Source organism: Tyto alba, unplaced genomic scaffold, assembly GCF_018691265.1.
Source record: "Tyto alba isolate M040663 unplaced genomic scaffold, T.alba_DEE_v4.0 Super-Scaffold_8, whole genome shotgun sequence".
NCBI classification, from domain to species: domain Eukaryota; kingdom Metazoa; phylum Chordata; class Aves; order Strigiformes; family Tytonidae; genus Tyto; species Tyto alba.
In genome coordinates this window covers 16,628,940-16,645,461 of record NW_024881329.1, presented here as the reverse complement: position 1 = coordinate 16,645,461, position 16,522 = coordinate 16,628,940, and the positions used below count along the sequence as shown (strand labels likewise).

At 41.5% G+C, this 16,522-nt stretch overlaps 1 protein-coding gene across 7 annotated transcripts in view; it reads left to right on the top strand.

Annotated features, from left to right (window-relative positions):
• NAV2 (neuron navigator 2) overlaps nt 1-16,522 on the top strand; it is a 410,112-nt gene that overhangs the window by 167,751 nt on the left and 225,839 nt on the right. For 3 of the 7 annotated variants that reach the window (XM_033006871.2, XM_033006870.2, XM_033006872.2), the window contains exon 1: nt 14,145-15,197. The exons of 3 other annotated variants lie outside the window; for them this stretch is intronic. In XM_033006871.2, the coding sequence (XP_032862762.2) occupies nt 14,940-15,197 (258 nt within the window). In that variant the 5' untranslated portion in view covers nt 14,145-14,939. Of the gene's footprint in view, nt 1-14,143; nt 15,198-16,522 lie in introns of those variants that run through there. One more of the 7 variants, XM_033006869.2, reaches the window with a different exon arrangement.

The following is a 16,522-nucleotide window of genomic DNA, read 5'->3' as shown; positions in this document are numbered from 1 at the left end:
ACACATTTAATAGACTCTGTTCTTTACTAGGAGAATAGTTGTTTCCTTTGCCTTCCTTTTGGATTTGCCCACATATCAGTAAAGGCATCTCCAGATCCCCTTTAATGTGAAGGAGCCTGGCTTCAGGTATGTTACACAAATGTAGATCAGCATTAACTACACAGTGGAGATGACTTCCCTGTTTAATTTAAATCTCTATCTGGTAACTTCTCAGTATCTGAGGGCCTCCTGTTAACATAGCTGTTACATTTCCCTGGGCAGTGTGAAGACATTTTTATCCGGTTTTACAGTTCATAAAAAGAAAACAAAGAAATACATTTCCAAAGCAGCAACTAATTTTACTTGTTTCTATTCTGGGAAGCTCAATTCGAGGCGTTTGCCAAGCTGTCAGGCCAGCTTCCCTACGTTCACAGGGGAGCTTGGCAGCGGCACTGGGTGCTCATCCCATGCTCTCGACTTCCCGTGTCACAACTCGCCCGCGATCTAAAGCGCTCTTCCTTTTTCCTGAACTGGTCGTATCTGTTCTCATTCTGAAGTTCAAACTTGAGTGAAGTGTAGCTTATGTCCTGGCTGCAGACCCTTAAAACACTTCTTGAGGGCTGTGGCCCGGGCGGTCGCAAGGGCTGCCCTTGGAAAAGAGCAGCTTGCTCACCTTGCAGCGTGGCTGGCGAGGCGCTGGCGATGGCACGGAGCACGTCAGTGTCGTCAAGACCACCGCGATTAAATTGTCGTGGAGATAGGTAAAGCCATCTGCTATTTGTTCCCCCTGCCTGCTCGCTGTTCCGAAAGCCAGTGCCAGACGTGAGTGCCAGGCCTAGCTGACTAGATGCCAGCCCGTCATGCGGAGCAGGCCTGGCTGCTGCCGGGGCTGGGTCAGAGGGTTGGTGACCCGTTTGCAGGTGACATAGTATGTACGTGTGGAAAAGGCCTGGCTGTCAGTTGACAGAGGGAAGTTGCGGCGAAGGGTGTGATGGTCGCTGGAGCGCGCCTTTTACAGCCGGTGCCTTTGCGCTGTGGGGTGGTGATCCAAGCGGAGCTGATAATACGTTCTCGCTCTCTTTAGATGTACAGCTGTGAGAGCTGGTCTTGTGCCTGCTCCTTCCCTGGAGAAAGAGAGGTGTGTGGGACTTAGCCCAGCACCGCTGTGAGATGGCGAGCCCCGGGTTGCTCCGTGCCTGGGGCGGGATGATTATCAAGAGGGGTGTGCATCCCGTCTGTGCTGAAAGGGTTGGGGCAGGTTGTGGGGGGGTGCTTGTGTGGGGTATAGGATTGGGACGCGCGGGCTGTGGGCAGCTCTGCTGACTTCTCAGGTAACAAGCAGTCTCTGAGTCTTCTGTACAAGTGTCTGAAGTTCTCTGATATGCTACTTAATATATGTTGGGAAACAATGTCAAATTCCTTAAAGAAACAAAAAGTCTTAAAAGAATAAATAGGATTACCGAAATGTCAAGTTTAAGGATCCAAAGTTTAGGAAATGCCAGAAGAAACATGTCCTAAGTGTCTGCTTTTCGCATTTTGTGACAGAAATTCTTTTTGTCATGATGATACAGTCTTTAAGGTCATGAGCATATACTGTTTTTTCCTATGTTGGCCTTATACAGCAGTGAGATACAAGCAGTTATTTAATAGTATGTTTTATTAAAAAAGAACAGTATGCGAGACTCTAAACTTTACATACTGTACTTAACTAAATTCGTCCCTAAACACAAAATTCTTATTTTCTCTCCCTCCTCACACCCCCATGGATTTTTCCTTTTGGGTTCCTCACAGTGAATAGTGCTGATCAGTATAACACCTAAATACTGTATTGGCAGTAATCTACCTTCACCTCATCTCTGGATGAGATTTGGTGGATTATGGGAATGGTGTAATCTCTATTAGGTAAATAAGCGACTGAAACAGTGGGAAAGTGAAAATGAGTATTTTACTAACTTTGTGCATAAAATATGAACCTGATTGTGGGGCATACACTGTGTAGTATTTTATAGATTCAGAGCTTCCATATCCTGATGCTATCTTTTTTTTTATACCTGGGTGTTCATCCCAGTCCTGTTCCCATTGTTGGCTCCATTCTTCAGACCTTCCTCTTTGGAACCAGGTTCCATCTCCATCTTCTTCCAGGGGTCATGCTCTCAGCCTCACTTAGAGGTTCCTTGAGCTTCATTATGTTCCCCTCTCGTTAGATTCCTCCTTTTGCTCATTCTGCTGTGGTACAACTCAGCTTTTGAGTTAGACACAGGTAGTGTTGTCTTTCATAGCACTTGTGAACCAAAAGAAATGTCACTGCCACTACTCAAAGAAGAGGGTTTTTTGTATAGAACTACACAAAACACCCAGAAGGGTGTCCCTCTGGGCTGGGGAGTGCTCAATTCAGCTGGGGTCTGGTACCTGAAAAGCATCCTCACTTGTGGGAGCATTCAGGAGGATGGGCTCGACAGATCTTGGCTGCTGAATTTAAATGTTCTTGTGGAGCATGTGTGAAATGAAGTGATTTTTAAATTGGCTCTGTTGTGTGCCATCTCAGAGAAACCATGTTAAACTTATTTCTGGCACAGATGTCACTATGTTACGTAATTGCAAGTGCCTTGTTCAAAGCTCTGGAGTGCCAGAGCTTGTTAAAGGAAAGGTCACTGGTGCTTTTATACATGGTTGAGTAGTGATGTATTGTTCTACCTTGGTTCTGGCACTTTGGCTAAAACATTTCAAAGTGGGCTCTGGCATTGCACGCTTCATACCCAGAGTATTCAAGTTTGACAAAATGATCAGCAGCTGAGAAGGAGGTATTAAAGTGGGAAATCTCAATCAGCTTTAATGAAATGATGATGATATTTAGAAAAATTATACCTGATACTTAATTATTCCCTAATGGCATTTGAAGCTTCCTATGAGCAACATTAGTGGCGTAGTCACAGTGCTGCCTATCCCAGCACTCCCAGTGTGTTTGAGCAGCAAGTGCTCCTGTTGGGCTTACAGTGATGAATTCTCATTGATCTTTGCTAATGCAGGGTTAAAGCTTTGGTATTTGCTAGTGCTCTAATTTTTATATGGTATGCTAATTACTCTTTTGAATTGGAAATGCTTGTTCAGCACAGTGTAAGAGAGATTGGAATTGACTTCATGATGCTGTGTTGCAAATAGTGTCGAACCTTTTCCTGTTTATGTAGAAGTGCTGTTCTGATTTTCTCAGGCCAAATTAGACATCACCACATTTTTATTCAGCTTGCAATATGTGTGCATGTGCACACATGCATATGCATGCACGGTTTTAATTTTTTATTGTTATACTAGCAGCGATACTGTCCAGAAGAACTATTTTTCTAACATCATGGTGGAAGCATGATGATAAGTTTGGACATGGAGGTATCTGTCTGAAAATGAAAAAGAAAAGACAAAATAGAAACACAAATACTTTGCATCTGTGCAGTGGGACTAAAAGGTAATTAGCCAAGGATATATAAACTAATTCATTTTGAAGGACCCAAAATGGTGACCCAAAACGTTTTGAAAGGTTTTCTGTATGAGGGCATTTCGATGTTCAAAGTTTCAGTCCAGAAATCCTCAGATGACAGTGGCAGCTGTTGGCAGGGGAGAGCAATGCAAAGTTATGCCTGTGATAGGAAATAATCTCGCTTCTAAAAGTTGAACATTGATATTTTGGTTCTTAATTCTGATAATTAGCAGTAACAGCTCATCCCCAAATTGCTCTTCTAACATTAGGTGGTCCAGAACTGCATGAGGTAACTTAATATGCCATTTTATCCTGAGTCTGTGATTGGAAAAAGACAGGAACAGCTAACTGCCATTAATTGCACAAGCTATTTACAGCAAAGAAAAATTTGTTTCTCACTTATATACATCTATAACAGTGTTAGTGCGGCTGCAAAGTGGTGTACTTCAGAGTTTTTGCCTTAATATTGTGTATCAAATACTAATTTCTGTTACTGAAAGTCTGTCTCAGCTGGTACTTCACTTGCATTTAGCCAGAGCACCTCTCTTGCTTCCCAGCTTGTTGGTAACATATTCCCCAGGGGCTGCCTTGCTGGTGTCCTTGTGTCTTCTCCTCGCCTCTCAAGTGGATAGGACAGACTCCTTGGGTGCGATATCTAGTACCTCGCTATGTCCCTGCCAGCCTTTCTGGTGGCCAGCAATCGGTGAAAGATGCTTCTGTGTTTCCTATTTTATGTCATACCAGCTCTCTACCTGTGCACTGCAGATGACATCGGGATACCTTAAGAATATTACTGAGAATGCAGTCAATAGCAAAGGAACTTACTGAAGTGTCCTGGTGCTGCAGTTTACACGTGTTACACCCTAGGGTGAAAAAATGCATTATAGTCTGCATTTTGTGTCAAAATCACTAAGGCAGAGTAGGTTAATGTAAATTGCAAATTTAAGCATTTGTTCACATAACTCAAAGTGATAACGCATTTGTGTTTGTGAGAGATGTGGAAGAAGAACTGAAAGAAAAAATCACACTTAAACATGTGTTACAGTTTTACTTCCTAAAATTTGATCTACTGGTATCTTCTGCTGGACCTCCTGCCTTAGCCTTTTCTTGTGATGGACCAGATTATTGTTTATAGCTGACTTCCACTTTAGGTTCTTCCAGTGGATCCTAATAGACTTTTTTTTATTATTATTACTGTTTTATTTTTTATTTTACCTTTTACTTTATTTAGGAATCATTGCAGTAATTCAGATTGCAAGGGCCCTCAGGAGGTCTCCAGTCTAACCTTCTATTCAAAGCAGGGTCAGCCGTGAGAGATCATACCATGTTACTCAAGGCTTTATCCAGTTGGGCCTTGAAAACGTCCAAGGAAAGAGACTGCACAACCTGCCTGGGCCGCTGTCTGGCTGGCCTTGCAGCAAAAGGTTCTCCTTGGACCCAGTCTGAACCTCTTGTTGCAGTTTATGCCTGTTGTCCCTTGTCCTGCTGTGTAAAGCCTGGTTCTGTCTTGTGCAGCCATCGCTTCTCTGGGCTGGATGAGCCCCGTTCCTTGGCCTCTCCTCCCAGTGTCAGTGCTCCAGGCCTGGCCATCCTGCTCACACCTTTGCTGAACTCTCACCAGTTTGTATAGTGGCAGTGGAACAGAGTAGTTTCTTCTCGATTAAAATGAACATTGTTTCACTTCTTAGAAATGCAGTTGTCCTCTTCTGTATTTGCCCAGCTCATTAACAGCTCCTTGCTGCCATGCTGCCACTGGGGTGTTTGAGTTCCTGTTAACAAAAGGACTTGTATGGCTCCATACGGGGTCGTGTTTGAGTGTTTGAGAGTAGGTGAAGTATATGCTCTTTTGGGGGGTGACAGAGTTGAATAGATGGATGCCCAGTGACGTTTTCCTAAACAATCCCTAACAGTAAGATAAGGAGATGCAGTGCTGGTTACGACTAAGGTCAGAACTTGCCTCAATTCTTCAGGGAGCCAGAGGTGCAAAGCCCCAAGGTGTAATTGCAAGTGGAACAGATGTTACACATGTATTGAAACTTGGTTGTGGATTGCTATCTGGAAAGGTTTATAATTTGCCAGTTATTTTCCAGATGATCTTTTTTATTATGCTGAGGTAGCAGATGTGTTTGTTGTATCCAACTCTTTAAAGTCATTTTAGGAAGTTAAACAGATGGATGCATTTTAAAATTCAGCAGCATCTCTTTCAGCATCTGCAACATCGTTGTTTCATGTGCCAACAGGGATAGAAGGAAACAGCATCTGATAAATACTTTGCCTATGACAAGCTGACCCATTTGCCAACAGCCAATAATATACTAATGTTGTGACAGGAATGATTGACTGCTACTGCTTTTACAGTGGAGCGATTTGAGTTTCCAGACAGTTGTCTTTGTTTTTTTAATCTTGGACTAGTTTGGATATAGGTAGTTTTACTGCTGGAATAAACAAAGCTCATGTTAATTCTGATACAGGAGGTGATTGTTTCTCAGAACGCAGAAAATCATTCCATCAATTAAGTATCATCTATCCAGAAAAAGGCTGTGTATTACAATGATCTTACTACTAAAATGACAAGAGGAAATATGAAATACAGAAAAATTGTCTCTCAGTGCTATACCTTCTGTTTGCTGTTTGTTTTCCAATAACAAACATCAGCCAGATCTTCCTTGGGGGTGATACAACATAGTAGGACTGGGTGCTGTTTTGACACTGACACCTTCCCAATATATTCCAAACACTAAGAGTAGCACTATTAAAAATCATATGATGGGGTGTATAAGGTAAATGCAACGCTGTAAGGTCTTTATACTGTAGCTTTAAACAGTGTGAGTTCAATACAGCACCATGGATAAAATTCAGGGTGGCAGGAAACCTTAGGATGGAACAATATCCTGTCAGCTTAAAAAAGTAAACATGATTAAATGTTGAAATATCAAAGCTGTTTAACGCAACAAACATGTTGTTAATCACTCCACTGGGAACTTCCTTTGTTTTGGTATGAAACAAAATATTAGGACAACATTCAGTTATTTTTTATGTCATTTTTGGGTGGTAGATATTACAAAAACTTTTTAACAATCAGTATTACAAAAGTAGGAGGGTTAGTTGCCAGTTTGCTAATGGGAGAATGAGAAAGCAAAGGAACTATAAGGAAATTTGAGAAGGGAAGCTTGATAATGCCATGCATGAGGCTACATGGTGGCCCTGCAGCACTTTTGTTTTGAATATTTTGTGTTAGATTAATAGAGAGATTCAAGAATAACTGTGTCCTGTACATTTCCTTGCAAAGTGATCTTTGAAGATTTGTGTCTTAAAACTGAGCGTGATGTTTGGCAGGTGCAAGTAAACCTCTCCCTCAAATGTACATGTGATTTTTAAACACAAAATGAATCAGTAATTTCTGTTGGTTTTCCACGGTGTATGAGATAATCCTTGTCAAATTGCCTTGTGATAGATAGATCATCATATTGGAGATGGAGGTGACAGATTGGGGCTTTTTTTGGATGTTGAGTCTCAAGAATGGTCATGGCTGTTGGGACGAAGGTTGACTTATGTCTTTGTAAATCAGAAGAAGCTTGACTTAAAAATTTCAGTAGGACTGTTAGTGTACCCCAGATTTTAACTTCAAAGGATGTGCTTTTATTTTCTATAAACATCAAATAAGGAGTAATCTTTCCTTAAAGCAGCTGCGGAGGTAAGCAGTGTTCATATCAGGATATTGTGTCAAGCACTTTCTGTGTTTCCTTTTATATCATTGTGAACAATCTAGACTGGTTGGTTGGGTTTTGTTTTTTTTTGTTTGTTTGGGGTTTTTTGTGTTTTTGTTTGTTTGTTTGTTTGTTTGTTTGTTTTTTCGGTAACACATTCAGAAATAGCTGGTCTTTATAACATTGCAGTTAATCATTGTGACATTATATGGTGCAGGTGACCTCCAGCAGTGAACCACTCCTGAATGGTTGCTCTGTGCCTCAAAAAAAGGAATGCCTCTCTTTTTTGGGGTTCTGGAGAAGAGCGGCTGCCCACAGACTTTGGTTGTGAAGTGTACTTGGCAAAGCCTGCACATGTGGGACGGTATTTATTGTTCTCTGATATCTGGTTGGCAGTTGATGAGCACGACAAGCACTACTTCCATGGCTCCAGAACTGCACTGTGCATCATCAACTGAACCAGATGCATGGGCTCAATATCCAAGAGGATTTTTTTAGTACAAATTGATTGGTAATGTGTAGTGATGTGAAGGGGGATAATGTGAGTGTAGGATAGGATTGGAATAGTTATCTAAAGAAGATTTTAATAAATAATTCTAATTTGGAAGTCAAATTTTGATATTGGCTGTAGAGAAACTACATTGATTTAAAGCAGGTGAAAATCTGACTCTCGCCATTTAGTTTGAATAGTGATACTTTGCTTTATACAAAATAGCTGAAGTTGCTTAATGATAATCTGGCCAATTTGTGTTTGTTCAAAACTGCTGATGTGGGAGAGATTGATGGCAGCTGAGGCTGGGTTGGAATGCTTAAACAGATCCAGTTGAAAAAAAAGACTTTGATATATAGCATTTCTTTCCAATCTGCTTCTCAGATGGTTTCTACCTTTAGACTCTGACAAGTCTTTCAGATGATGGAGCAGGTGTATTTGAAATGTGCTAGTAAGGGACAACAAGGTTACAGAAGGTGACTACCTGATGATGTGAGATTGTTAGCTTATAAGTACTCGATTTTTTTTTCCCCTGCCACTTCTTGAGAAGGTAGGGAGAGTAGCAGCACAGGGAAGAGAGCATCTTTTTAGGTCATCCTCTTCATATTTCATCTTAATTTGATGGTTCTTCGAGACAAGAGTAGTTCGTGGTATTTGGATCATTGTCACCTTCCTTCTGTAATATTCTCATTAGTCACAGATGGTTTTTTTGCTTTTGTAAATACATGAAGCCATAGGCCATATCAAATCAGGCATAAAATAATACAGGAGCTAGTGCTATTAACCTTGGGGAAACAAAGGACACATGAATAGATTAAGAATTCCCAGATACACATCTCTGTTGGGAAGATGTGATTTGCAAGGATCTTTCTAAAATGGTATTAAAATATTTATTCCAGGTGCTCTTAGTGGCATGGAAAGATGCTGTCTCTTCTTACAGTCACAGATGTTAAGAGATATGTAAGTCAAGGTGAGCTATAGGTTGGCATGACAAAGCTAGTCTGTTAGGATCATAAAGATTATTCACGCATGTATGTTTTACACAGTGGTTACTGCTACAATTACAGTGTAGACATACAATATGCATCTAAATCTTACAACACTGCAGAAAGCATTAACTGAAATAAGGGCTTGCATTCCTCATACCTTTCACTCATGTGCCTGATGAGTTTAAGTCTGAGGAATGACCTTTACATTCAAAGCCAGAGAGATGGACCTTTTCAAAGCCAATCGCAGAACCTCTTGCAGTACGTGTGTCTCCAGCCGGTTGAGCCCAGTTTTTATTAGATTCTGAGAAACTGATATGGCTACAGATCCAAAAGCAATGGAAACATAATGAAGTCAAAGATGTGGATGTTGATCAAAATGCATTTGCTATGGCAATAGAAACTTATGTAGCTTTTGAGTGAAGCACTACCAGAGTTACATTTATGTAAAATGGCCATGTAGTCCAATGATAAATGCATCATGAAATTTAAAAATACCAGTCTGAAAAGATGTGGGAAAAGTATTTCAGTGCAGTTGTGAACATGAACAGCTCCTACTGTTCATACTTATATTACAAAACCATGAGGTGTGCTGGTACAGAAACAGGATTAAATACGAGTGTTGTTCAGAAGATGCTCATTTAAAATGGCACCATTTTGTGTCACCATGCAAAAGTGTCTGCCTGTATCACTAGTGTGTCTAGTGAAACTTCCTATGTATCTTCTGAAAATGAGTGTAACTGGTGTTCCTGTCCAGGTGGAACTTAGCTTGTGTACTTGTTAAAACATGACACCGTTGTAGAATGAGGTAGAATTAAACCCAGTGTGAATTAGAAATGTATCAGGGGATTACAAAAGGAATTTTAGATCAGAATTACTGTAATGCAGACAAGATTTCTGTGAAAAGAACTGGGAACAGAACCAAGGTTTCCTCCTTTTCTCTCTCCTCTATATAAAGAACTCACATGTACAGATTATAATTGCTATAGTGAGAGGATGCCAAATTATATAATTCTTCTACCCCCATTCCTCTTTTCTAACCTTTACCCTTCCTCTTGTGGGGGCACAACAAAAAAATTAGGAGCTTGCTCCCATTTAGACCTTGATGGGTTCCTTCCTGAAACAGTAATGTAAATCTGTAGGTGGGATCAGGCTTTTACATATTCGATACTTTGATCAGGGACAAAAGATGGATGTGAATGTGCAAAATGCCTGCAGTACCAAAAATAGGTCCATATTTATTCCTGTCATAACTTCACTGACACTGATGGAGTTGTACCAAGGCTGACTAACCCCACAGTCTATAGGACAGCTGGCCGCCTGGCAGTAGCAAAGTTTGATGAGAATGGTTTTGTAAGAACAATTAAGCCTTCTGATACTGGCAGTACATGGTGGCATTTTAGGAGTATTCACCTTGGCTTAAAACAATTTTCTGGGAGATTTCAGATACATTTATAATGCCTAAAAGACAAGGATAGCATTGATCCAGGTATTTTCAAGCCTTGAGTTTAGTTCCATCAGCAGTTCTAAAGCACCAGACCAGGTAACGAGGTGTTCTAATTGATATAATAATTCTGCATAGCTTTTCCACTTACACTAATGTAACATTTGGCTTCATTGAGGATGGATATTAACCACAAGTTGAAAGGAAGGTCTGATTCTCTGATCCTTTGCTACATTTCATAAAGCTTTTAATTTTACTTGCAGTACCCACATGGAATCCATATGAGCATTTTCTTTCCACTTGGGTCTAGAGACCCTGTTCAGTTGTTAATTGATAGTGTATGAGCAATCAAGGCAGCTTCAATAGTTTTACTGTTCCTGAAACATTCATCTCATTCATAAAGATCATCTGTTCAAGAGCAGTTGACCCTGGGTTTTGTTCTGTTTACTGGCTTTGTTTTGGGCAATGTGCTGACTTGCCTACAAGCTCTTGAACTTTAGAGTATTCAAATAGTTTCCACTGATGTGTTAAGGTCTCCAGTTCACATGAGTCTGCTCACTAAAATTTTGAGAATATTAAGCTAGTTCTCAACACCAGAGTCTTGGCACTTGAGATAACGCTACACGGTGCTAAGTAACCACAGCTTGAATCCTGAGCAATGGCAACTCCTGAGCTTAAAAATCAGTCCTGTAAGCCAAGTCACTAGGGTTTTTTGTGTAGTAGTTGTTGTGGGGTTGTTTTTTTTTTTTTTTCTTCTACCAAGGAAGTAAAGTGCTTGTTTATAGCATTTTTCCTTCCATATTCCCCCATTTGGGATGTGGATGGATGCTCACTGGACCACAGGCAGATAAGGGGGCATGTTGTGATTAGGCAACAATAATCATCAAACTTAAAGCTGCAAGGGAATGTTCCCCTAGTTAGTGGCTCATCCGACATTTGTGGCAGGAAGGAATGAAGCTCTTGCTTTTTTTTTAGATAATTTGCCTGCTTTTTAATATTACTTCCTCATAGCTTAGAGAAATATGGGTCATTCGAAACAGGGACAGGGGGGAAACTGGATGGGCTTTTCAAAGAAGGTAAGGAAAATAGATTCCCACATCCCATTGACTGTTGAAGAGAAGTAGTTTCTTTTAAAAATCCTAGCCTTAAAAACGTGTAAAATCAATTATATATTTATTTAAAAGCAAAACCAAAAGCCCCTAGTCACTTCCAAAGAGAGACCAAAATTGATGTTGCCCATCTTTGCAGATACAGCCTCTAATGTGGTATGTTAACAATTTATGACCTTATGGCTGCACTGCCATTGGATACAGTATGTTGCATTTCAGTGGCAGTAGACTGTAGTGTTTGGATATATAAAGCAAAATGTGCATAACATAAACAATCACAGGTATCGGGTGACAATGGATTATTAATGCAAACTTTTCTCTTAAATAGCTGGTTTTTACTGAATACATAAGAGAAGTGGTGATTTTAGGCCACTCTTCAAATGTGTTATCAGGAATTCACATTAAGCTTTGGTAAAGAACAGGTCTATGTTATTGATTTGGCCAAATAACTGTCAGGAGTGTAGATGGAGTATATTCAGAAGACATCATCTTCACTAAAGTAGGCAGGACTGCACACCAAGAAATAGTTTCCTCTAGCTGTGGAATATTCAATCCACCATCATCATAGGATCAGATTCAGTAATTGTTCAAGGAGCAATGAAAGGAATCCTTTTCTTTTGCTCAAATTAACTTTGTGTTTGTTTTGGTATCCTGTAACCTAGCCAGTTTTCCAAGATGAAAACAAAACAACAAAACCCGGCAAGTTCTGTGTATCTGGGATTGGTGGCCTGAACCTCATAAAACGTGTAAGTGAAGAACAGAACATAAAGCTGTCAATTAGATCTTCTAATAGCTTTTAAACATTACTACATTTTATTACAGACCTAAAATTAGCCTTGTTTTCAGACTTGGATCTTTTTCAAGTTTTTCATACTTTGGCCCAACCTTCTTTTAGCTAGCAAGGCTGAGTGTTCAGCACTGAACAATGGAAATGGTATTGGAGCATTTGACACATTTCTGCTCCCATAACTACCAGTCCTTTCATATGGTAAATCTGACTTTCTTTATTGAGTTGTTGGGCTTTGACATTTTCTATACAGTTGTGTTTAAGTTAACACTGCCTGGTGTTATGACAGGGGAGGGAACATTAGAATATCACCTCAGTGAGATGGGTGAACAGAGATGTGCAGTTTCCAATCTGAGATTAGTCAATAAAGAGACTAGGGTGAAAGCAGTTACTCCTAAAACCACCAAAAATTACCCTCTTTGAGCTAATACAAAGCAGCCTGCCAAGCTGGTATATGCAAAAGCAGATGTGCTAAAAAATCCCAGCAACAACCAAATCTGTAGTTAACATGTGAGCTTCATGTGTACTGTGGGAACTTGAATTATGAAATTAAGGGCCAGTGCTAAGCGAGAGATGGCAGACTGCAGTGACAGTGTGTCCAGGCTTTGCTTTTGCTTTTAAATAATCTAGTTAATGGTAGATACCTACGAAAAAAAAATAAAAAAAAAGGCAAACAAACCTAAACCAGCAACAGCAACAAAAACCCTCACGTACTGTGTTCTGTTAATGGAGAGAGACCATTTTACATTACGATGTTGAAGAACGAAAGTACTTTATAATGAATAGAACACATGTTCTGACTTTAATTTTCAGTTCTGTCACTTAGTCACTATGAAGCCCTGGATAAGTCATTTAAGATGACATCCACAGAAGGATTCAGTGTGCAGGTCTCATCTGATTCCCATTTGCATTTCCTAAAATGCTATCCTAATCCTGGAGACACCTACTATCCAGAAATGCCTCATTTTTTTTTTACCTGAAAGAGTCTCGGATGTAAAAACCTGGGATTTGCACATTTAAAACTTTTCTAGAAGTCAGAGTGTCGAGTAGGCAGGACCCAGCTCCCCTTGAAAAGGGTGGCAGAGTGTGCTTCAGCCTTCCTCCCCACGCACTCCTCACAGCCGAGATAGGGCTGGGCAGTGGGGCTGTGCTGTCCTGCCCGATAGCTCCAGGGGTTGGACGCCCACCCGGTGCCTATTTCAAATATTTCAAGGGCAGGCTCATTGCTTCTCTCTGCTAGCTGGGATCGCTCTGATCCTTGGAACCCAATGATCCAGTCTTGAGGCGGTGGGTGAGGTGAGAATAAGGAGTTGAAGGAAGTGCTCCTACTTGGGAAACAATGCGATACCTGGGGTTGTGATTTAAATACACCTTTCTCACCCATGTCAGGTGTTGGCTTCATGGATTATTATTCTGAGGCACCCTCCCTGTATACAATGTAAGAAGCCTATGTGATAACTGAAACTGCGTATTACGAATCCGAAGGCATCTCTCTTGGTGCCCTGCGTTTCCATGCTGATAATCCTCCGCGGCCCAGGACGGTGCTCTGTGGGCAGAGAGGGGGATATGTACGGCCCAGAAACGTGTCATGCGTGGCAGGACTGCGGGATCTGGGCGCTGTAAGGGATCCCCGTATCTGCAGAGCAGCCTGAGGAGGAACCTGTGACACTGAAAGAAAAGGCTCCTCACAGCAAAGTGCCAAGCGTTGCTATAATAGGGCTGGATTACTCACTGTGCTTATTCAAATTCCTGTTGATGCTGGCAGCGGGAGTTTTCCCGAATAGCAACGAACAATGAGTCATATCCAGGTGTTTTTATTTGAAAGCTCTTTTTTATTATTAATATTTTGAAATTTCAAAAAGAAACCGGTACAAAACTGCCCCCGTGCAGCCCTCAGAGCATCTCTCCCCCGCCGCCCGCTTCGCCGCCGAGTTCCCAGCCCGCCGCAGGACTTGAAACCGCTCCTCCCCCTGCGGAGACAGAGATTTATTTTGATTTTTTTGGGGTGTTTTTTTTTGTTCCTGATTCCAGCAGGCAGGACCAATCCGAGGGCCGCCCCGCCTGCACCGTGCCGCCAAGGCAGCCGCCTCCCGCTCCGCGGCTGCCCGGGAGACGCGCAAAATGCGCGGAGCTGCGCCGGGCGGGGACCCGCCACACTGCGGGAGGGGAAAATGAAGTGGCGGCTGCTTTCCCTTCCGTCTGACAGCTGAATGCTTTTCTTTATTATTATTTATTTATTTCCCCCCCTCCCTCCGGGGTTTCATGATCAGCACTGGGGGAGCCGGGAAATTTTGTGGCCACTGGCATATTTTTATTTAAAATTGCTGTCAGTGGACGTTTCTCCTTCTGCTCCAGCATCGTTGTCCTGTTCACAGCTATTAAGGCTTAAGAAGCTTGATTCTCTGAGGCTTGTATCTAAGGGCATCAGTCATTAGCACACTGAGCTACATCTGCTTCTTGGCTAAGACTGAAGAAAGACATCTTAAGCTGGAAATCCTGCTTGCTCACTCGCTCTCTAGTGCATACGGAAGGGGAAGCATATGCAGCAGGTTCCTTTTTTTTTTTTTTTTTTTTTTTTTTTTTAATTCCAAAAGGCTGCCTCACTTTGGAGATGCAGTGACACGGTAATGGAGTGAAAGTCTCCTGTTTCCAGGGGAGAAAATTATACGAGTCAGAGAAAGGAAAGAGGAAGTTAAATAACAGCAGAAATAGGAAAAAGGACAGTGGTGAAGAGCTGAAAATAAAATTAGAGGAAACAGGTGGAAGGCTGGCATAAAGCTGGGAGATATTTTAGGCTTAAACTGTGTGGTTGTTCTTTTTTTTTTTTAATTTTTGTTCTGATTTCTAAGCTCATTTTGGTGATCCCTGCAGTAAACCAGGCTGCTTCCCCAACGTGTCCTTTTCTCTCTCCCTGCCTGCTGTCTCTGCTGCTGCTGACAGAAACGTGTTAGGAAAGCAGAAAGAGAAAATGCCAGCCATCCTGGTAGCCTCCAAAATGAAATCGGGACTACCTAAACCCGTACACAGCGCTGCTCCAATCCTGCATGTCCCAACGGCCAGGACCATCCCGCAGCCCTGTTACCTGAAGTTTGGGAACAAGGTGGAGGTGACGAAGCCATTGTATTCCAGCCAGATTCCTCTCAAATCTCCTAACGGACAAGAAAATGCAGGAGATGGACTCCCACCAAGGAAGAGTAGCTCGGTAGAAAATGGATTTGACACACAGGTTAGAAGGCACCAAATGTTGGGGAGGTGTATGTGAGAATTCATTTCTATATTGAATGTTTGCAGCAGGTTTTCTGAGGCAGATAGTGGTGGGAATAGCAGCGAGAGAAGGGGGTGTGGGGGGGTGTATATGTGTGTAGTAACATCAGTCTACAGTGGTGGGATGTTTTATATTCTGCATAGTGGCATGTGTTACCAAGGGGTGATTTTATCAGCATGGTGGAGCTGATGGTGGGGTGGTGAGGGGTGGTGCTGTGTGTGCTGTTTGCCTGTGTTGTCTCCTCTTTTGCCTTGCTTGAATTTGGGGGATTTACAGAGGGGAAGATGGTAGAGATGCTGTTTATGGGTGTGTTCTTTGTGGTCTTTCTGCAGGTGCTAACTGCAATGCCTTGGGTTGTGTGCCTGGGATGGGGAAGGAGCACTGGTTGTCTTGAATGTGTTTTGTGTTTGGTCATGCACTGTGAGCATATTGCATTTGTAGTTGTGTAGGGAGTGAATGGAAGGCAGTGCTTGATGTTAAATTACAACATGTATGTCATTCTCAGTGCAGCTAAATTAAATAATGTAGGAAATGAATACTAAAGTGGAGTTGTCTTTTTTAATGTTATATGTGCATGACATTATACATGTAGCACATTATCAATAGGCATTTTTTAGATTTTCCATTAATGTGTATCAGTTTTCTAACCTATTTTTATATATGCTGCTTCCTGTGTAAGGAGGAGAAATGTATGTTCTTCAGCTCTAATTTTTGCCAGCATAGTAACATTTTCTGCATGGCTCGGGTTGCCTTGTACGCTGATGCCCCAGTGTGCTCAACAGCAGTGTAAGCAGATAGTATGCGTTAGCGTACTATGGTGTGAGCAAAGCAGATGGTCTGCTGCAGCAAGCAGAATTGATTAATGTTACATAGAGATTGCTATACAGCAGCATGATGTATTTTGGCAACAGCCATAGACATTACAAGCTGCTTCTACCAGTATCTGAGCCCACTAGAAGGTAATCCCATTATACTGGGATAAAGAAATGATGACAGATCCTTATCTTCTTTTTTTTTTTTTTTTAATATATATATATATATATATATATTTTTTTTTCCTTCCTCAAGGAATAACGGATCATCCCTACCATCTAGATTTTTAAATCTATGGCCTTGAACCCTAGTCATTTAAGACAAGTGTGACTCCTGATTGGGCATTTTTGGCCCTGTGCCCTGAATTTTAGGATATGCTGCACTTTTGTTGCTGGTAGACAGGGTGACGTATCAGGCTGCTCAGGCCAGACAAATATGATTGTAGCAGTTCCTGAGGGACTGAGAGCAGGGAA